The sequence below is a fragment of the Dermacentor variabilis genome, chromosome 11 (assembly GCF_050947875.1).
Source record: "Dermacentor variabilis isolate Ectoservices chromosome 11, ASM5094787v1, whole genome shotgun sequence".
NCBI lineage: Eukaryota > Metazoa > Arthropoda > Arachnida > Ixodida > Ixodidae > Dermacentor > Dermacentor variabilis.
Window position 1 is genome coordinate 6,128,552 of NC_134578.1, and position 23,575 is coordinate 6,152,126.

At 45.6% G+C, this 23,575-nt stretch overlaps 1 protein-coding gene across 4 annotated transcripts in view; it reads right to left on the reverse strand.

Moving 5' to 3' along the window:
- Positions 1–7,154: 7,154 nt before the first annotated feature.
- The window catches only part of LOC142564142 (uncharacterized), a 49,778-nt gene continuing 33,357 nt past the window's right edge, over positions 7,155–23,575 (reverse strand). For all 4 annotated transcript variants that reach the window (XM_075675002.1, XM_075675003.1, XM_075675006.1 and 1 more), the window contains one exon: positions 7,155–11,304. In XM_075675002.1, the coding sequence (XP_075531117.1) occupies positions 7,452–11,304 (3,853 nt within the window). In that variant the 3' untranslated portion in view covers positions 7,155–7,451. The remainder of the gene's footprint in view (positions 11,305–23,575) is intronic.

Below are 23,575 nucleotides of genomic sequence, written 5' to 3' on the forward strand. Positions count from 1 at the left end.
ACACGCCTTCATAGAATCCTGCGGCCCGTCCGCGAGAGCCCAGGGGGAAAAGCGCGCCGTGCGCAGCCGGCGGGCGAGGAGAATCGAGGAGGAAAGCGCCGTGAGGAGGAGAGTGTCGCTACTTTCAAATTATCAAGGGGCTTTAGGTGGGGGTAAAGCCCCTTGATAGTTTGAAAGTAGCGACACTCTCCTCCTCACTGCGCTTTCCTCCTCGATTCTCCTCGCCCACCGGCTGCGCACGGCACGCTATTCCTCCTGGGCTCCCGCGGACGGGCCGCAGGATTCTATGGAGGCGTGTTTTTTTAGGCCAGTTACGCGCCCCATTGTGGTTGAAAATTTTGAGAAATGCTAATAACAGCATCGATAATGCTAGAGGCAACATTTATGAGGAGGTTGGTTTTTTCCTAAAGCCGTATGAACGGGGTATACAGATGTAAAGGGAACTTTGAGGCGAGTTCTATACTCCAGACAATTTTTCTGCCGCATGATGGGATGCTTTACTTCGTGCGTCTGATCTAGTATTGCTTGTGACACATCCCTTTGTGTGTGACTTATTAAGCGAAAGCCTTAGACCTAGGTCCCGTTGTGAGCTACAGAAAATTTCACGTGACCGAAGGAAGGCAGGAAGCGAACCAAAGCATGTGCAGCCGCGTATAAGAGATGATTAATAATTAGCAAAGTAATGATTGATTAATGATTTGATTAAGATGAATTCGGGTGGATTAAGGTGGATTAAAGCCGATGAAGGTGCATTAGGGTGAATGAAGGTGACTTAAGGTGCACACAGGAGTACTAGGTTAAATTAAGGTCGATGAAGGTGAATTAGGGTGGATGAAGGTGCGCTGAGGTGCATTAAGGACGGTTATAGTGGATTAGGGTGGACTAAAGTGCATGAAAAAGGATAAGGGTGGATTAAGAAGGAGGAAACTGCATTAAGGAGGATTATGGTGGGCTAGGGTGAATTAAAGTGAATGAAGGAGGATTAGGATGGATTAAGGAGGATTAGGGTGGAATAAGGTAGATGAATGCAGATTCGGGTGGATTAAAGTGAATTAAGGACGATTATAGCGGATTATGGTGGATTAAAGTGAATGAGCAAGAATTACGGTTGATTAAGGAGGGTTGGAGTAGATTAAGGTCGATGAAAGTGGACTAGGGTGCATTAAGGAGGACTTTCGTGGATTAAAGTGAATGAAGGAGGATTAAGGTCGATGAATGTGGATTCGGTGGATTAATGTGCATTAGGAGGATTATGGTAGACTAATCGGTCTTAATACTCAATGAAGCCTAATTCACCTTAGTCCACCCTAATCCACCTTAATAAAACCTAGTCAACCTACATCGCCCCTAATGCACCTTAGCCAATCCTATACGGTCTTAATCCTCCTTTATCAACCCTAATCCGTCATAATCCGCCCTAATCCTCCTTCATCCACCTTAATCCTTATTCATACACCTTAATTCAACTTAATCCTGCTTAATAGTCCCAATCTACCTTAACACCCTAAGCCACCTCTATCAAACCTAATCCAGCTCCATGGTCCCTAATCCATCCTAATCGGCCTTAATCCTCCTTTATCAACCCTAATCCACCTTAATCCACACTAATCGACCTTAATCTTGTTCAAGCACCCTAATCGGTCTTAATACACTTTCATCAACCCTTCACCTTAATCCACCATAATCCGTCTTAATCTTCCTCCACCCACCTTAATCTTTATTCATGCATCTTGATCCTTCTTAATGCTCTCTAATCGACCTTAATCTTCTTTAATACCCTCTAATCAACCTTAATCCTCCCTAATCCACCTTATGTCAATAACTGATGATTCATTAATTAACTTGGGTAATCATTCTCTTATACAGGGGTGGACACGCTTTCAGTCACGTGATACTTCCAGTTTACAACGCGACCTTTCAGTGGACTTCCAGTTTACAACGCGACCAGCCACTGCTTCCTGCGCAAGCCGTCACGCTTCCCTTGTGGTATCATGAAAACGGCATAACCATCTTCGGGCTTCTTGTTGCTGTTATATGCGCAACAGCCCGGCATATCGCTAGCACATAGAGCAGGAAACACAGCGTACAACGTTCGCTACCCCGAGCTAAAGCGCCGAGCCAGCCGTGCTCAGGAGGAAAATGGCGCGAACGAAAAAGAAAAACACAAGCAAAACTAAAGCTCCGCGCGTTTCCAAGGGCAACGGCAGGGAGACCAATCGTCGTGGAGGAAAACGGGGGCAGAACTGGTTGCCGCGGGGGAACGCACAAGGGGCGAGGAGGAGGCGAGGAGGTCGCGCGGCGGCGGTAGAGTTCAAAGAGTGTCGCTACTTTAAAATTATCGAGGGACTTTACCCCCACCTAGTGTTCCTGTATATGCTCCCATATGCTCCCTGCGGGAGCATATACAGGAACACTACCCCCACCTACCTCAACCCCGTGGCCGGCCGCACGCACGGGCAGCAAGAATTTTCTGCGAGAGCACGGAAGGACGCAAACGCACGCACGCGATAGAGTCGATTAGCTGAGTGCTTGGTGATCTGTTGGTGTCGCTAGATCTTGATTACCAGATTCTATTCCAGTGACACTGTGATTCTCAGACCCGTGGGCGCCGGCTTTCGCGTTTACGGCTTCTTCATGCACTATGATTTACTGCTGCATGCCGTTGTGAAAGTCAAGCGGAATTTCATTTCACGAGTTCCCCGTGACCGATATTAGGAACCAATGGTTGAAACCTCAACAACAACAAGCCTGGATATCTCGAAGCGAAAAGGTTCGGTGATGCTTATGGTTTAGCTTATACTTATGCTTTATGATTTAGCCTGTGGTTATGCTTACGGTTTCACTTATGGATATTCTATACGTGTGCCTTGTGTAGTTATGCAAATTGCTAATTATCAATGATATATACCATAAGTTATGTAGGATTATTAAACTTCTTTATTCATAATTGTTGAGCACATTGTCTTGCGATTTCTGTAGCCATAAACACAGCTCTCTGTATCGGTAGTATCACTCTCTTCTCCTTCCATGTTACGCCTGTTCGCTGACAAGCGGTTGTATAGTCGGCCTCCGCAATAAACACGCGCTTGCGGCGGACGTCAAACGACGACGCATAGCGCGCGGCAGTGGCCACCTGCGCCGACTCCGAACACGCTTACGGAACCAATTCCGACATACGCCGGCTCGCGCGAAGCGCGGTGTTGACTAGCGCAGTGAAGCTTTTTGTTTCAAAAGTCCAACTCCAGAAAAGTGCTTAAAGAGTAGTGACTATCAGTGTGATGGCACAATAAATCGCCCTTGGAATTTTTCAAGCTAGACTTTCGTTATCATTTGGTAAAGCGGCGTAAATAAATACGTTTATAACAGCACATTATTACGATTGTGGCATGCACTGCAATTAAAACTACTCACGTTCTGCCGCGCTCTCAACAGCACGTCACTTCAGTGAATGTGCCGAATGCAGCAAAGGAACACGTGGGCCCTGCAAAGCGGTACGTAGTGCGTTCATTGCGTCCGGCTCGGGACTAGCGAAACCTACGGGAGAACGAAGTGCGGGCGCGCTCAGGCCTCGGCTAGCGCGGAAGGTGCGCACCAGACCATATTGGCACCACAGCACTAGCCAACATTTTAGCAGACAATGAGGGGGAAAAAAAAGTTCCAAGGGATTACACTATTTCAATCCTAACAGCCGCACGGCCGCGCTTTCAAAGTAGTTTCATTGCACTGCACAGCGAAGATATCAATTATATGGGGCATGTATCGCATGTATCGACGCGCATTTTTCTAGCTGCACCCTGTCAATGATGTGAAATGCCGAGTTTACTGCAGCTCCTCTGCGAATTTTTGCCGTCATCGCCGTACTCCTGAAAGCAGGACCGTAGCGTTTCGGACGTTGCTGTGAGGGTGAGCACTGGCGGCCTCTACCGGCACGCTTGGTCCCTACTCAATGATCACGTGGTATTTCTTCGGCCGCGCGCAGCCGTAGGCGACCACGGGATGAGTAGGTCGTGGTGGCACCCATAGAGTTTCTCACTATAACACCTAGAGGGTAATCTGGCGCCACCGTCTATGGGAGTTTCTTAAGGGGGCACCGTGCCTCCATGGGAATGACGGTATATGTGTCTGCGAGGCTCGTGTTGGTTGTTGTTGTAAGAGGCTTCGTCTAAAACGTGGATGTGGCTGTGCAAATAACGCGTTCTCAAAGTAAGATCTTCATAAAATGTTTCCATTCACGCATATTACATCTTTACTCACCCACAATGCATGACCAAGCGAAGAAAAGCAAGAACAGACGACAAACTGTTTCAAAGCGAGCGGGAACCTTGTCGTCTGTCCTTCAACTTTAGCGGCCCGCTGATACTTCTTACGTAACATATAAGCGTACACGCAATAACAAGTTCTCATAGTTAAACAAAACATGTTTTCGCGTAATAATAAAGCTAAAACAGCTTTTCACGTGCTGTTCTAGTAGAAAATGAATCATTGTGACAGACGGAACGATACTTGCCAAGCGCGTCTTCAAGGTGTCCTGTCTCTACGAGAACGATGCCAATCCGAATCCACAATATACCGGCATTCCCATGCATACCACAGCGCAGCAGCGCCAGATTTCCCTCTAGGTAATGTAGTGAGAAACTCTATGGGTGGCACCATTGCATGTAGCGCCACCTTTCTTGCTGGCACTGCACTTGAATAAAACTAATAATTTCTCATGCTTACATATTCTCACTTTAAAACAACTTTAATGCACTGCTATGTTTTTGAACAGCATATATTTTATTTCTTTACTTACTTTTTATGTACATATTAAATTGCGCACCCCCTTTGCAGGCTGCAAATCGCAGCATGCTATCACTGTGGCGCGAGATTTGAACCAGCGAAGGCACGCATTTCAGGATGTGCGTAGGATGGATGGATGGATGGATGGATGGAATAACTTTAATGAAAGGTCCTGCGAGCTACGGGGCGCAAGGTCCCATAGAGCGGGCCATAATCTACGAAGAATCGGTTTGCACGCGCTACATTTGCGACACTGATTACACAAGAGGGTTTCATATGCCCTATCAACGTCACTGTCCCCTCTCCTTTTCCAAGACATGCCAGCAACTTCGGCGCTCGCAAAATTGATCACATCACCTCCCCTTCCACCCCCACACCCCAATTCGTTGAGGCTTCCGTGGATCTTCTGTGGCAATGCTTTCGAAATTTCAGCACTTTTTCTACTTCTCTTCACAATGGGTAGAACGTATGGCTTGGAGACAGATGTCTATAAACTGTAGCTTGACATAGCTCTAGCTGCTTCTAGCCTGCGCAAGCTGTATCAAACTAGCTAGTAACCAACTTTTGCTTCTTGGGATAGCCCTGACATCGCCTCGGTGGACTCCCCGGACCTCCGATGCCAACGGCACCGCTATGCTTGTCTCTTCAAGCCGTAGCGGACGGCGCATTAACAAGCACTCCCGATCACAAAATGCTCACTTTATACATTGCTTAACATTATCCTCATCATTGTTTCCCACAAAAATGGAATACAGCTCGATATCCGCTGCGAATCAGCAGTAAAGCTGCGTTTGCAGTACGCCAGCAGCGGTACGCTTGTTCAGAGTTGTCGTAGCTCCTATTCATGTGAAATGCTTGAATAACATTTCGCGAAAGGCCCAATTCAGACGACACTTTACTTGACCGGTCAATATTTCTGCATAAATAAAAAGTTGTATGCGATGTTTCTGTGCCAGCGGCCTCCCGCTAAAGCATTCTGCTTTCGCTTTGGAGCCTTAGGGGACAGCGCTTCAAGAACAACCGCTTACAGTCACAAAATGCATAGGTTTGAATTACTCATTTCCATGTCATTATTCTACGAAAAAAAAAATTACGGGCCAATATCCATGACGTGATTAGGTGGCCACACGCCGGATCTGCAGCTAGTGTCTGTGACGAAAGATCCACATACACATCACTTTATGCCACGAGATGTTCATTTAAGGGATCGCCAACCATTTGTGAGCAGGCGCGAGAGAAAATGTGGGGGCTTTTGCTCTTTGAATATGACTCTGCCAAGCCACTACGGAGGAGGTTTCTTAGCGCTTGTTGTAGGCGTTTGTCCTTAGTCGTGCCGGCACTGCGGAGTGGGGTAGAGTTTGTTTATGCTCCGACACTGCTTGCCCGCGCGTTGAGGCAGTGGGCACAGACGCCCCATTTGGTGATCGCTGCATCTGAAGCACGGTGAAAGAATATCATTAATATTCTTACACCGTGGTCTGAAGCTACGTACGTCAGACACTTTCTCGTGGCTATGGCGCTGAATCATTCATGCCGGATTAAACAGTTCTCGCCCCTTACGCTCTACCTTCAAAAAACATCACCGATTTTAGTAGGGGCCGTAGAAGCCCGGCCTGCTCTCCTGGTGCAGTATCTTCACTCTCAGTAGGCTTTTCGTATGCTGCTGTCCGCGATTTTTCAGGAGCATTTCCGAGTGGTCCCTTTTGAGTACAACAAACGCACAGCACCTTAGCATCCACGGTTGAACGCCACTGCCTGATGTCATGCCGTGAGCATTATTGGCTTTGAGTCTCACCAACGTTAGGTTAGGTTAATGTAAGACGCGTTAGGGTAGCGCGACATATTCTCGTAGCGGTTGCAGGGGCGTCGAGTGTCACAGCTTCAAACTAAACATTCTCCACACACACTACACAACTACGCAACTTCACGGTGAGAGTGGCAACAGATTCAAATTTATTTGCCTATCTCTTTTATCTTCACCTCTTCCACCCCACACAATATCCCTCTTACTGTTCCTACTGTTGAGCAAAAACCCCCAGTATATCATTGCACCTGGGAGTCCCCACACCCTCCGGGTTACTCCCCTATTCCTGCTCCTTCACCTTCCTCCTGGGAGACTGTGCTGACCAGCTTAGACCTGCAAGAGCAGCAATGGCCGATCCAGTGGGCATGCAGAGTGGTGCCAGCCAATGGGGCCCTGAACTAAAGGCTCCACTCTAGGAGGAAATTTCCCCGCCTCATAAGAAATAAATGTTTTCTCTCTCTCTTGCAGAGATTATGGTACCAGATTTTCCTCGGGCTGCTATTATAAGAAACTGTACAGGATGTACCACAAAAGCACATTCACAATATGATGAAAGCAGTGACAACTCACACAGGATGACAGAATGTTTTATTAAACACTGATGGGTCACTGAGGTTAGCGAGTGACCCTGACAGTGCCACTGTACACAGCAGTTATGTACACTGCAAACTAGTGCAAGTAGCACAAATGTAGGAATACTTTCAAATATAAATAAAAATCACCGAGTCATTGGCGTAAAACACTGAGCTTGGCTGGCGCTCGTCTACGACACTGCCGTATGGGGGAACTAAAAAAAAATCTGATGTGGTTTCATTATCCTGTACATTAACCACTTTCGGTCTGTTTAAGGTAGATGTGAATAAGAATGCTAAGTGCTTAGCTTCTTGTATTTCCTGCGCAATTGTATCAGTTCATTCTGCTGCTCTCTCAGCAAACGCTCCAAATTGTCTGTATCTGTAATGGTGGACACCTCTGCACTCCGCTGGAGACTGTCTGATGCTCGGTGCTTCACTTCAACTACTGAGACCACCTTGTCTGATGACAACTTCACCACTGGGCTTGATGCCAACAGAAAGAGGTCCTCGTGCTTCACAGAGGTCAGGTTCACAAAGCCATTCGCAAGAACATGGTCATTTAGGTGATACATGCTCACAACACATGGCCTGTCTATGCAGTTTGGCGACATCATGGCCACATTTACATCATCATTCTTGCTTGCTTTGCACTTGACACTTGAAGATTGAGCTACCACACGAGGGTTTTGTTTCCTGCACTGCCTTCGCCTGCGTGTTCTGTATTCCCGTAAAACAGTTGATTTTTTGGGGGGTGAACGCTTCGGTGCTGGCTGCACTTCCTTTTTTCGATTTACAACTGATGGAACATAGTTATCACTAGCATCTGAGCTGCTTGTGCTGGAAGTGTCAGACGAAGTGTCACCATTCAGTTCTTCTCTCTTCAATGATTCAACTTCCCATGTGTTGTTGCACACCTCAAGCAGGCATTCTGGCTCAAATATCCTTTCTGCATCATCAGCTTCAGCAGATGTCTCGGGCTTTGATGCTACTGGTGCAAGGTCATCCTGGAAACACACTGCACTTTCTGGTAGAACAGCCTTTGAACTCTGAGGCCCAAGCAGCACTGAAGGTGGGCGCTTGACTCTAATTACTTTCGAAGCTGTAACAGGCATGGTGCTGCCAAGGCGACCCGCTGTAGGTGCTAATGGGAGAGCTATAAGCTTTGGTCGCTTGATTAGTGAATTGGAGGTGTTATTGCTGGTTACCACTTCAGACAGGAAGTTCTTGACTGATTCTGCAGGAACTATAGCAGGAGCAGGAGCAGGAGCAGCAGCAGCAGCAGCAGCAGGTGGTTTAATGAGGCTGGTCAGCCTTGAAACAGAGGTTGTTGGTGTGCCATGGGTGGGCACATTTGCAGCGCATACAGGCGTAGACTTATTCACAGCTGGTGTGGATGCCAGAAATGGCACAATCTGTTGATGTGGGTTCACAAGCTTCTCGATAATTTGCCCGGTTTCATTTATGTATCGAATGACACGAGGCAAGAAGCCAATCTGCTTTTCAGGATGTGTGGTACTGTTAACGACACGAATAGGTTTCATTGACTTCAAGACAACACGCTGCACCATCTCTCCGGTATCTGCGCGGCAACTTAGCTTGACAGCCTTAAAGCCGGCTGGTACTGCATACCCATCGATGGGAATCGTCAACTCTTCCACAACTTTTTCAGCCTTAGAAAGCACTGGTTCAGAAACTGTTTGTTTGCTGCTCGTCTCCGTGGCAGTCGTAAAAGGTGCAGTGCCGATATCCCCTGCAGGTTGAGGCACCTTCACAGGCCTGAGAATAGCAGGCCTGTTTGCTTTTGGAATCACTATGGGTGGCTGCTGCAGCTCCTCACTGTCTATATCTCTAAAGTGAAATGTGCTCACATCTTTTCCATCCCAATGCAGCTTAATAATTTCATCTTTGGAAAAATTGTTCGATATGTTGTTCTTAACAAGGAATGCCTCAAGTCCATTTTTCACTTCATCGGAGCTGATCAGCGGAACCTCATCTGAAGTGATGACAATACGACGGAGAGGTTTATGAGGGATACTGTCTTGCTGCACTGCTGCACCTTCATTATTAAAACTGGGCAGTGAGTGTTGCGGAGATTCAGGTCCAGATTTTGTTTTTGTGTTAACTCTGCTCTGACCTTGTGATGATTTGTGGTGAATCTTACCTGCATCTGTTGTGTTGAAACTGCTTGAACCTTGTTTGGGGTCCTTTTGGTACAGTTTTAAAGCCAAGGTATCAGATGAAACTCCAGGCTCCATTTTTATTGTAACATTATTGTCAACTTCCAGTGACTTTCCTTGAGACTTCCCAACATCCACCACATTCAGACCTCTTGAACCTTGTTCAGGGTCCCTTTGGCCTGGCTCTTGAACATGGGTGGCAGTTGAAACTCCGGGCTCTGTTTTTATTCTAACATTACTGTCAATTTTCTGAGACTTCCCTGTATCCGCTAAATCGGGATCAGTTGAACATTCTTTTGAGTCGTTCTCGCTTGCTTCTGAAACCTGGGCATCACTTTCTACACGATGTAAGAAAGATTTCAGCAAGCTCTTTTCTTTCTCAGTAAACAAGTTGCAACTCTGAAGTGTAGGCTCTTCAAGCAACCTGATGGCCTCTTTCAGCTTGTTTAACATGTCGAGCTTAGAACTTGGACAAGTGCTTCCGCTTGTGTTGCCTGCAACAGGTGCTGGTTTAAACACAATTTGTGATCCAATAACAGAATTTCCTGTCTTTGCTTCGAATGAACACAGCTCAATAACATCACCCTCTGACCCATTTGCCCCCACATTAAGCTTGCATGATGAGAGTGGAGGCATCTCAAATTTTGAGTAAGTTTCCCCATCTTCATTTGTATCAAGCTTCTGGTTGGTCTCACAACCACTCTTCGTATCAATGGCATCAGCTGATTCATTTTCTGCAGTCTTTTGTGGGACTGCTAGTTCAGGAAAAGTCAGGCCTTCCTTTCCAGCCAAGCTGATGACGTCTGAAATCTTAATGCCACAGCCATCCTCGTCTTGCTGTTTTCCAGGTGCGAATCCAATGGTATGTGTTGTTTCGCTTACATTCTGCACTCCTCCAGCAACTCTTTCCTGCTTCCCTGCGAGCCTCCCCACATCCACTGGCTTGTTAAAGGCAGAGGGCGAAACATGGTTTCTGCTCATAGCAGGATTCATGCGCATTGTTGCTCCTTGGGATGGAACCACAACAATTGTCTTGCCCGAGGTGGAGCCTTGTATCGGTGTTATGTGGACAACTGCAGGAGAATGCCTGCTTTGTACGGAAGTCAAGCGTTTAGCCACTTTCCCGGTTGTCTGACTGCTGCTGTCTCTTGGGCTCCCTTGTGACTTTACCGTTGGGATGGCTACAGTGGACAGGTGTGGGTGAGAAACGTTTGCTTGCACGGGCTCTGCAGCTGCCATTTTTGGAGCATTTGCAGTGAGCTTCACAAAATTATTTACAGGTGTTGTTGGCTTGACGGTGCTTCCTGTCACTTTAGTCAAGGCCCCACTTACGTGACAGGGTGAACATTGCTGGGACATGTCACCACAGCTTCGCCCCATGGTGCCAGATTTTGCTGGTTGTGCTGTTATCACAGTCCTGCCATTCTGCATCTTCTTGACAACGAGAATAGTGTCAGCATTCCTGCCCGCACTGGAGTGCATACTACTTTCGTTATTCATTGGCAGTGTGGATGGCTTGCCCAAATTTGCCTCCAACTGACCTAGTGGGCCTTGCAATGTACAAGGCTTATTCACACGAATCATTGGTGCTGGGGGTACATCACTGACTGATGCATATGGGTTACGCCATAGTTTTACAGGCACCACTGGCGCAAAGCTGTTTGATAATGCCCCAGAGCCACTACCTCCACTGCAAATCCCACTGACACTTATGTCTGGTGCAGGTGCAACAGAGGTCACAATCGTTCCTTTTGGAAAGTTTGAGTTCACTTTTGATGTTGGTGAAGCAATCTTTTCCCCGAGTTTTTCTGTGGGTGAAGGTCTGGACAAGAGAGACACCACACTTGACGCTGGTGGCATTTTCTTCGCTTTAGATGTTTCTGCTGGCTTCGGCATTGTCAACTGAATCTCTTGAGTTAGTGGGCTGTCAGAAGTGTCATCCGGTTCTGTTACAACGGTCAGCTCATGCCTGCAAAACAAATTTGCACTTTTCAGTGTCAAAAGCAAAAAGATGCAAGCATATATACGAAGCAGTATACAACACAAAAGGTGACTAGTGCGTACAAAAAGATGACCAGCTTACTTTTAGGTAGACTGCAACATAACTTCAACAAAAAAACATCTGTGAACCATTATCTTTACCTAAATAGATGGCCCTGGTCATAACAAATTTTGTGGCTTTTGTAAGCCAGTGCATACATAATATGGTCTGGTCTATTAAGCTCTTTCACAAAAGAAATCTTAACTAGTCATGCTTCATATCAATGTACTCCTAAATTTAGTTAATGAAGACCTCACTTGTCTGTTTTGCACTGTCGATTTTTCATCAGCTATGCATTATTAGTACAGTCACTTTCTCATCACCTCAAACATACAGCAAGCCAACCACCGAAAAAGGAAATGCAAAATTCAATTATTTAGAGATTTTCTTTCCTAGGAACAACATACTATACAGGAATGTGTGCTAAAGCACTGAATCTTTAGTGAGCTACATGCAGCGGAGGTCTTGTTGGGATCCATGCAACATAGAAACTGAGAAAATTAGAAAAATTTCAAAGTGATCACACATAGAAGTGCTTCAACAAATGTCACAGAAAAAAGGAAAACAACACACAACTTCCCAATAATGATACAAAGAGATTATATAGACATTCAAACTATTTTTGAAGCATGCAAGAAAAATATGCATTCAAATGTCTTGGCTTAATGCATTAAGTAATATTTTTTGGCAATGATAAGAAACGACAAAAAATGACAAGAATAGAATTCTATAGGTAAGTGGTGCCACAACTTACACCAGTATTCAAAAGTTTTTCTCATTTCATACACATTTCAGACTCTAGGAAGGAAGAAATTTCCCTTTAAAGCATTACATGTAACACTCCTTGAGTAAATAAAATCCACTATACCATATAGTACTGTTAATGTTAAATAATAAATTAGGAGGTGGTACAGCTAGGTTTTGGAAGAGCTGCATTGCTCCAGTGTTTCAGCCGCCTGGGTCATTGTCCAGTCTGCATTTTTGTAGCCCATACTCAAGTGAAAATGAGTGGATGATACCTTTGTGTCAGAAGCAAAAATAGCAGATCCACAGATTGGTGTGAAAAGTAAGAGTAACAGAATAAGCTTCTTTGTGAGAGTGTAACGTGACACAGGATCACGGAAAGGTGGAGATGAAAAGAACAATGATCGAACGAGTGATGTTGCTAGGGTCAATGTTTCAACAAGTAGCCTCGTTATGACGAAGTCCCCTCATCAAAAAGGCCTCCAGTGGTGTCCCTTGAGCGACCATTCTCGAGAGCATAGTCACATGGCCACTAATGCATTCGCCCAGCAAGATGACAAATCTACGGCCGCCCAATGCAAAATGCATGCTTCTGTGGCTTTCACTTGTTTAAGTGCTCCTTTAAAAAAATTCCTGCAAAATACTATGGAAGTATGCAACTAGCTGAAACATGTCGTGCGTGAGGTGTGTATTGCAGCCGGGCTCCTTTCTCATGCTTTCCTCTGGACACGCTAGACTTGCTGGCGGCAGTGCTGTAAAGCTCACACATACTCAGTGGCACATACACAGTGACATGATGCACATACACATGAATGAGAAAAGACGGGGGAACCGCGGGGCTCGATTTTGTTAATCATGACCACATGAGACCAATAGACAATGAAGCCAACGAGAGCATTGAGGAAATTAAAGGGCTCCTGAAACGGTTCGGACAAATTTTGTAGACACTTAGGGTACAGCTAAAGTTAATCATTCTCACCACAATTTGTGTGAAACGTATTATATTAAGAGAGCTACGGACGATTACAAGTTACCCTCCTCCATAGACATGCATTTTCCCCTCAACTCGTTCGCCGAGTGATCAGGGCTAAGCTCTACCTTCACTGGCTCTGCGCGATGATGGCACGTCGTGTCGTCGACTTCTGGTTCTCTAGGAGCGAGCACGCGAAGCCTCTCCAAACTCTCCGCCAGCTGCTTGGCAGTCGACCCCAAGCGACAGCTATCGAAGCAGCGTGCGTTGCGACCATTCTGTCGAAGCACCAAACGTCTCTGGTATTCCGGTAACCACAGGCTAGCCAGGCGTTTTGATGGAACGGTGGAGGCATATAAACTCAAGCTGATGAAGGAACTTTAGCGTAGACGTCCGTGAGCTGCCTGATCGGTCTTTACAGTTCAGAGCTTAATCAGCCAAACAAAGAGCTAATATTGCTCTAACCAAGTGTAAAACATTTTAAACATTTACAAAAACAATGTGTTAACGATTACACTCCTGCAAAAAATTTACGCCAGCAGCAAAGAAGAATACATTATGTTACTGATACTGTGTGTGGTTGAGTTCTGTGACACCAGGTGGCTGCACCATGCAGACCATTCACATTTGCATTTCTGCTCATCCCGTGAAAAACACGCAAGGGGACATGGCCAGGCCCTATCCCCTTGCACTTGCATTCACCCTAATACCGGACTCGCGAAACGCTATTGCATTAGTAATCTTCAGTGTAAAGTGACGGCTGCAAATGTGCAAATCCTGGCGGCGATCGGATAGCGGTAGTCCGATGCACTGCAGCCAGTCCGCTCGTCTGCCGCCGTGCAGAGGGACACAATGTCGCAGCTTGACATATTGCCAGCCGCTGCGTTTGCAATCCACAACGGAACAAAGTCGAATCATAGTGCTCGCGAAAAGAGTGAGACCGACTCTGACCGCGGAGCTCTCGTCAACACGGAGCACATTGTAACACAAGCAGACGACACTTGCTGTGTGTTGGAAGTTCTTAAAGTGTAGTGAGAAATTGTTCTTGTTTATTCTCTTTCTGTGACTTTTTTTTATAGAAACAAGTTAACTAACATTCCAACTATTACGAACATCAGTTGTTCACCATAACAGTAGAAAAATTGTTGACGTGCCCTGGGCAGCCAATCGGATAGCTCGCCCACCTGACGTCATATGGGTGATTTACGTCATATGGGTAGGGGCGGCTGAAAATTCCGCCGAGCAGTGTGCTACGATCGGCAGCGATGTACATTTTTAAAACCTTCTAATAAATTACACGCTTTATGCGGAGCACTTAGATGCGTCAATAAATGATCAGAAGGACCTACTCTAATGACTCAGTACGTTTGTAGAAAATCGTCAAAATCGTTTCAGGGTCCCTTTAACTGTGGTTGAAATTGGACTGTAGAAAATAATGAAGAAAAGGGAAACTAAAGTAGAATAAAAGGTGGAGCCGAACCCGCAACCTCCACATTATGTGTGCATTGCATTACCAATTGTGCTACGGCAACGGCTATCAGTTCGTCCAGTAACTTGGATATTAATGTTTACTAATCTAGCCCTAGGAGTTTCAGCCAGCACCACTAAGAGCCATGTTCGGTGGATGTGGCAAATCTTTTATTGCCCGATGGCTAGATTTGAGACCCTTGAAATTAATAAACAAGAGAAGATGGGGAACCAAGGGGCTCGACCAGGATGGCAGAGCATGATCTAGATTTCTGTTGCAGCTGCCTTATCATTGCTCAATTTTTCAGTCCAGCTGCTGCCTTTAACTGTTCAGTGCCGCTTGTTGAAGCAGAACAAATTCTCTACGATCATAACCTATCGCTCAAGCTAGACTTTTTACTTCCATTAATTGAACAGCAAATTCAAAGAACAGCAATGAGAAATGTAAAGCGAGCTGTGTTATTACACTGCTTTTCTACAATATCGAAAAAGCCACTCCTGCTATGAGAGGAAATTTGTTAAGCCAGAAGAGATGCAAAAAAATGAGAAACATAATAAATTTCGACTCAATTTACTCAGGCCTATAATGAATTCCAATGGCAGATCGTGAGCGCTTGGCCGGATGACGAACGGGGGGGCGTCACACCGTCTGAGATCGCTCTTGTCAATCTGTGAATGGAATACATGCGCTCCCGCGGGGGCACTTAGTACAGGGAAATTAAGTGTGAGGGCATTAGGCTAGAGGTGGATCAGGTAGGCCTCATCACCACCATCATCTTCTGGATCACCCCAGCTAATACCAGCATTACAGTGGCTCTAGCCGCCGTACCAGCATTCCATGTGTTTATTTTTCTTCAGTGTCGGAACAATGATAGCTGGACTTGGAACTTATGGTGTCCGAGTCAAAGCTGTCACTATCCAGGAGGAGAAGCAAAAATGCACAGCGCGACATAGCGTCCATGTTTTTCATGTCATTCATAGCTGCCCACGACCAGAAACAGGTGACCTTGACAAGAAGCAGAGGCGGGTAAAAGAAATACGTCACATGCACTTCCAGTCAAATTTGCCAATTTCAGCGGAGCAAATATTTTTGCTCTGCAGAGCGATCCGGAATCGGTGGCTAGTCCCTATCTGCCACTCGAACACACAACTCATGCTCTCATTCTGCCAATGGAATAGGATTGCTCCATACAGAGCAGAAAAACTTGATCTGGATCTACCATTGGAATTCAACACTAGTTCATTTTGATCAGTAAATATGTACTATGCTAGTAAAGATGGACTACATAAAGTTAGCAATTTCAAGAACTTATACCGAGCCACAATGACCCAAATAAGAAAAAAAAAAGAATATGTAATACTCTGAAATACATGACATCACACTGAAGAGCAGTGATGTAGCTAGGTCGTCTGGCATTCGGGGCCCAAAAATATTTGTACCCCCCCCCCCCTGGGTACAGTGAGGAAAGCGAGGATATAAACAATTTTCGGGGAGGGGGAGTATTGTTTCAGCACCAGCACAGCCGCCTTGGATATCGCACATGTCCCCCTCTCCCATTCTTTGCTTTCGTTCCCAGAGATCGCGAATGTAGCAGGTATACATACTGTTTTATTTTCTGCACCAAATACCACAGGGTGCTGTACTGATAACTTATGGTAAGCACATTTGCACGTCTGCTGTCAAACTGTAACACTTGGCAGCAATACAGATGCTTGGCAATACAGATGCGGCATTGTGGAAAATATGGCTCACAAGTAACGTAAGTATTCTAATGAAGTTTTAATTAGCGATTTTAGAGACAATATTGCATTCACAAAATTGAAGCCTGACAGTAATATGTTGCCCAACAACGTCACAGAATTCGTCGTAGGTACTACGGCGTATAGTATTTGGAGAGGATAGGATAGAATGGATAGGATAGGAATAGAGAGGATAGAAATATTGACGTCACCGGTGCAGTATTTCATATTTATTTTGGTACTGCCATACTGGGCCACCCACAGTGCCAAAGTACTGCAGGCTGTAGCACCCAAGACGATTTTGTATAGAGAAAATTTTTTCGTTGAGTTATTAATATGACTTTGGGCCCTCAATTCCAGAATTGCAATGTTTCCTCTATGATTGCTATTTAAGCAGTTATTTAAGATATCCTATTTTAAGCTAGTGTGGACTAAACGGAAGAGGGACCCAAGAGCCACATTGCCAGACTGTATGTTTAGTGACGACCGCTCCGATCATGAGTGCAGCGCATGGTGAGTGGTTTAGCGACCACTTAGCGAATCAAATTTTTGAACCTGCACATTCGTGCAATTATTATGGAGGATGTTGATAAAGCTTCAGCTGACAATTCTGCGACCCTACACTTCTGGTACATCGAATATGATGATACATGAGCTCAGGCTACTGGTTACCGGAGTATTCTTAACCATTTACACCCCGTCAAACCAGCGGAATGAGAGGGGGTCTTCAGGCATATATGACAGCCCCAACTGGCACCTGGCACCCGGGGCCCACCGGCCCCCCCTGTTACTACGCCACTGCAGAAGAGCCTGCTCTGGTGCTTCACTGAAAAATCTTAGATATTAATTCTGAATTTTATTTCCTCTTTTAGTAATCAACCCCATGGCACAAAATTAACAAAAGTGGAGTTTTAAGAGAACACCAGTATCAGTCTAAACTGGTTTAGTGTTTATCTTTTAGTCTCCCCTGAAAAAAGACATATTAACAGTTCAGTCCTAGCTACGCTATTACTGAGGTTCTTTTCCAAAGCATGCTCTCAGCAGCACAGTTGACAGCTAACTTCAGCCCTGATTAGTGGTCTTGCTTCAATAAAGTGAAATCAGAAGTGCCAGCTAAACTAACTTGTCTTTCTGTACATAAAACAATGGATGTGTCTGCTTAACTATTCTGATTTAAAAGGACACTAAAGCAAAACAATATATCAGTTTAGACTAATGGAGCATTGTTTGAGAACCCTGCAGGCAGTCATTTAAAAAAAATAGTTTGATTATTAGATGAGAAAATGAAGGTCCAAGTATCAGTATTTGAATTTTGCGCCGTAACTCCAGCGCCGGTACGTCAGCGTGACGTCAGGGATTCCAAAGTATGTTTTCACATTTGGGCCGCATTGGCTGAATAAAGGTTCCCGAAACTTGCCATGTTTAATATTTGGTTCCTCAAGAACACGATGTAGTCAATCTGTACCGCTATATATAGTTAGTAGGCACTAGAAGTTGCCATGAAAATCCAAGATGTCACAGCCCCCAGATGCGGGAACTTAAGTAGGCGTTGCCACCCGTATTTCGTTCTTGCACTTTTTCTGGCTTACCAAACGTCTTATCATTGCAAGAGGTATTTTTGGTGTTGTAGAACGGTAATTTACTGATGCAGAAGAAATCATTTTTCCCTTTACTGTCCCTTTAAGGCCCTTTGATGGGTGACCCAGCCCATCAAATTTCCTACAAATGTTACAAGAGGGAACAGTGGTATTGGACTCATTCAGCTACCATGGGAACAATGGGTAGTACATGGTGTTGTCGAATATTTGTACTTGTGGCTTAAGGAGTGTTTGGGGAATTGTTTTTGTTTTATGCCCCTAAATTCCCAAGCAATCATACTTTTACAAACATAGCAAGGCCACAAGTCTGTACATGCAAACTCATTGTGAATTGTTGCATTTAAGATGCAAAATGTAATTGGAAAGGATCAATTGAATACGTCAAAAGCCATTTGAAGCCCAGAGGACAAACTTTAGGCAAATCCATGCGCAGTACTCATGGAATTAAATGCGACAGTTGGACAGTTGTCATAATTGGGTCTGTGGGAAGCAGGAATTCTGCTCAAGAAACTCTCTCACCCTTGCAGTATACCACAATGCAACCCCTTGCCATTATGGCTGTGCAAGGGCAGCAGTGCATGTATCCGTGACCACACACTCCAACTGTTGTGTTCGTTCATTCATTCATTCACCCTCAAATGCCCCAGTGGGTCATTACACAAGGGGAGAGCAAATACAAAGCTTTCTTGCAAAATTAGAAGCACAAGACGATATAGGCAAAAAGTTAGGAGTATGACAATGAAGATGCAAAGCAAAAGAGAACAATAATAATGAACAGCATAATGTGTAAATGTATTATTATTGCACAGTAACACACGGAAGAAGCAGTACAGCATAACAGCTATAATTCACAATTTGAACTATAAATTGAACTATGTTAACAGTCGTGAGGTATGTGATGGAAAGAAAAAAATTTTATTGTGCAGGCCGGAGAAGTTGTAAAATAAGTTGTGATACCGACATATTCGAGTGGTCTTTTGACGGTGAGCAAGAAGGGGTAGTTCCAGTGACGGTTTAATGGCACTGACACTTTGGTAAAGATCGTATCGTGTGGTGATAAAGTGCACGGCATGATTTTGAATGGCCTCGATCAAGCTTATTAGGTATTTTTGATGGAGGTACCACATTGCCGAGGTGTATTCTAATTTTGTGCAAATAGACGTACTGCATGCCAATTTCATGAGTACTTTCTTGTGCAGGCTAAACCAGCAAACTTGCATTAGCCATATACCCTAGCACAAGAGTTCCATTTAGTACTTTTTGTAAAAAAATTTAATCGCCCAGCCTAATTGGCACCGTAAACTGAACAGGCATATAGTGCCAAACCACTTTTAAAGTGTGCATAGCTTGCATGGCCTCTTTGTGCAGGCTTTTTGCCTAGTAACACAAGGTACAGCATGAAGTTTCAAATAAAAGGTGTAGCTATGTGAAAGACCCAATCCCTTGGGTGGGGGTTTTGCTACAGGATTGTGAAGCCCCTTTGGTTGCAGTTTTCTGTGCAACTAAGTTGTTTCTTAGCATTACACAAATGCACTGACTTTTCTATAATCCACTTTACGAACTCGGCTGATCAGCAGCGAGAGCCAGCGTGTTCCGAGATGGGTGCCGCTGACCCTTCCTTGAAGCTTCCGTTCAACTGGATTTCAGCCCATGTCAGTCAATCAGTAACAAGAACTGCCTGCATGCTTAGAAACAAGAGTGGGGCTCACCCACTGTATGACACTACTCTTTCCATGAAGCTTCTCTTCAACAGGCTTCACGCAGAGGGCTACAGACAACAATGTTGGAGCTCTTCTAGTTTTCTCTTCTGGTTGGCTGGCATGACCCATAGCTTTAACTGCATAGTATGCAGTCACTGAGATGGGGCATAGAAAGGCAATAGACATTTTTTGCATCTGTGTGTGTTTGCCTGTGTAGCACTTTCAAAATGTAACTAAAGAAAAACATAACATAACGCTAAGGTGACAGAGTAGTGCTACAAGTGCCCAAAGCATCACTCTGATCAAAGACATATAGGTTTTGTGTGTGAAGAAATGTGAAAATGTAGGCCAGGATTTGTGCTGCCACTGTAACAATGCAGTAACGTCTTCTTCGAGTTATATATATGTATCACAATTCTAGACCCTAGTGAACCACTAATAAAAAAACAACTTAGTTATGTTGTATTCAGTTTTACTAGATTTTTCTACAGCACAGTGCACTGAAGTCTGCTATCTGGCCCACCCCTGTCTTGGCGTTGGTATGGGTAAACATGTGGCACCCTCTGTGAGCAAGCCACCAACTAGCAGCGTCTGATACACCCAACCTGATCTCTGAGATTGTCAGTGCAGCCACATAAGAGACTCAACTTGTCACGTGCAGTTTTGATTGCAATTCTGCAGCCCATGCAAAATTACACCACCTCTTCGCGTAAGACAAATGTCACAATGTTTCTACAAAGGCAATCTAACATTTGACAATGGCCTACGTTTTGAACAATTTCCTGCTTACTGCTGCTTTGTTGAATTGGATAAACTTTATTAAAGGTCCTGCAGGAAGCACATCAGCACGCAGTGGGTGTTTCCCATGCAGGTACCGACAGGGAGTACCTGGCGGTCACTGCGGGCCTGCTGGACAGCCCATTGTTGGTCTTTGTTCTTGTTCAAAATTCAAAGCGAGATTGCATTTTATGATACTGATCATTCAATATAACACTTCGTTCTGTTTCCTGGTTGGTTGAAAAAAATAGGATAATTTACCTTTGTGTGCACTATTTATGATGTCCCAATTGCACCCTCCAGTGATAACAGAAGCCCAGTATTGAAGACCATGCTTTGCCACACTGTAAACATTGCAGTGACCAGGCAACATTGGGGCTGACAGGTTTTGGACATCACTCACTGTGAGGGGCACTGACGAAAGCAACTTCTCACTTTTTCTCATCAAACCAAGCAAGTAACAAGTATACATGCAGCGTCAAGTGTTATAACGAATGATCCAAACCACAAAATGAGAACTTGATGTGTAACTTTAGCAAACATAAAGGAGCGGTAAGTACCAAATCTTTCAAGGTGAAGCTCTCTTTGCCTACACTCCCGAGCTCAGCGAGGCTGCTGTTGCAGCTGGGTTGGCCAGAATCTAGGTGGATATGTTTGTATATAGGGAGGTTATATGTGTACCGAATGGCAATAACCTGAAAACAGCCTTATAGAGCTCTATAAGGTTGAGCTGCCAGTGTGTTGCACTTCACACTTTGGGAATAGCTTGTGAGCGGTGCAGTGCATGAACATAAAAAGTGTACGAGATGAAAGTTGCAACCATTCTGGCGGATAAACATAAACATTGAATGAAGTTCAATGTTGCAAAGAATAAAGTAAACACAACTGTATGCATCACCCAAAGTTATATAGAAATTAGTTACCACTGCTTCACTAAAGGTTCGTGTTACATCCTTTATTGCCGGAGGCAGGGTACAGACTGGCGGGAAACCGCCGTCACGTGACACATGGTAACACAGGGTTGCTTAGCCCTAAGATTGTCTCGCTATAACACTCCTCCCCCCTACGTCACGAAGTCCTTCAGATACGCAGGATGGCTGCGTTGGCGCTGTGGTCGCTGGACTTGAAGGGATGCGCTCACTTTACTGTCCTCACTACAGGAACCAGGTTCGGTACTGGGTGTTGCAGCCTCCTCTCGTATTTCTCTTTGGTCCCGTCTTCCAGGGTCCTCTGGGCTTGAAGGAATGCCAATTTCGGAACACTCTGCCGGGGAAGCAACCAACGGTTCCTCCTCTTCACACATTCCAGAAGTGGAACTATCCAATGCGTAGTTGGCAGAACGACTTCTGAGTTGGTCAACATGGCGTCTCCACCGACGTCCATCCTTGGTGACGACCAAGTACGACACTCGTCCAGTGACAGAATCCACAATGCCTGGCAACCACTTGGGCCCGTAGAGATAGTTGTGCACAAACACTCGATTCCCCACTTCAAACAGTCGCACTGCCTCGTTACGGTGCTGCATCACCTGCTCTTGTTTTTGCTGCACACTGGACTGCAGGTCAGGATGCAGACGCTCTAACACAGTTGAAAGTTTTCTTCCCATTAGCAATTCGGCTGGGCTTTTGCCTGTTGTAGCACGAGGCAGGATATGCTGGGTCATTAAAAACCTAGCCAGACGTGTGTCGATATTGCCTCCAACCATGCGCTTGAGTACTTCCTTGGTTTCGCGCACCATTCGCTCTGCTTGACCATTTGAAGAAGGGTGATATGGGGCAACGGTCACATGTCAGATTTGATTTCGGCACATGAAGTCTCTGAACTCCTCCGAACAAAATGCAGTTCCATTATCCGAAACAACAGTTTCTGGAATGCCATGGGTAGCAAAAAGAAAACGAAGCTTCACACAAACTGCAGCTGCCGACATGGAAATCGTTCGGCACACTTCCAACCACTTTGAGTGAGAGTCCACCACAATGAGGAAGACGTTGCCTTGGAACGGCCCAGCAAAATCGATATGTAGTCTTGTCCAAGGACGCTTGGTGAATTCCCAAGGGTGAATTTTTGCAGCTGCTGGCGCAGACCTGGATTCTTGACAACGTGCACAGTCCCTCACTTTCTGCTCAACATCTCTGTCAATGCCTGGCCACCACACGGCTCCCCTGGCGAGCCCCTTCATCTTGACAATTCCTGGATGAGCTGTGTGAAGAATGTCCATGACATATGGTCGAGCTGGCTCCGGAATGACCACACGACTGCCCCACAGCAAACAACCTTGGTACACCGAAAGTTCATGCTTGCCGCTCACAAATGCTGCAAACTCTTCCGGTAGCTTGCCCTCTGGCCACCCATGCTGCACCCAATTGCAGACTCTAGCCAACAGCTTGTCCCTTGACGTAAAACTTGCCACCTTCCTAGAGTTCCATGTTACTTCTGGCGCCATTTCTAGCATTCCTACTTCCCAAAGACGCTGCTCCTCTTCCTCCGCCTTACTGGCCCTCAGTGGTAAATGTCTGAATGCGTCAGCATTGGAAAGCTTCTCTGCTGGTCGATACTCAATTTCATAGTCATATGCTGATAACATGAGAGTCCAACGTAGCATCCATGGTGATAGCACCTGGGGAATGGGCTTGGCATGGTGCAACAGTCCTAAGAGAGGTTTGTGGTCCGTCACAATTTTGAAATGCCTCCCATACAGAAACTGATGGTACTTCTTAATGCCAAAGCCAATGGCGAGCGCTTCTCGGTCTGTTTGGGCATAATTCCGTTCTGCCGCGCTCATAGTCCTTGATGCATATGCAACCGGTCTCTCGCTGCCATCTTCCCCCACATGACTCAACACAGCACCCAGTCCATACGGGGAAGCGTCACAGGCCAGCACTAGGGGCCTGTTGACATCATAGTGCACAAGAACATGCGATGATTGCAGCAGATCTTTCGCCTGGCGAAATGCGTCTGCCTCGGCTCCCGCCCAACGCCACTCGCGACCCTTGTCCAACAGCCGGTACAGTGGCTCCAAGGCATGTGCTGCTCCCTTAAGAAACTTGTTGTAAACGTTCAGAGCTCCCAAAAAGGCTTGCAGCTCCTTTTTGCATGTTGGCTCCGGGGCCTCGTGAATAGCACGCACCTTCTCTACTGTCGGCTGCACACCTGCAGAGTTCACGCTGAACCCCAAGTAACGCACTTCCTCAACACAAAATTGA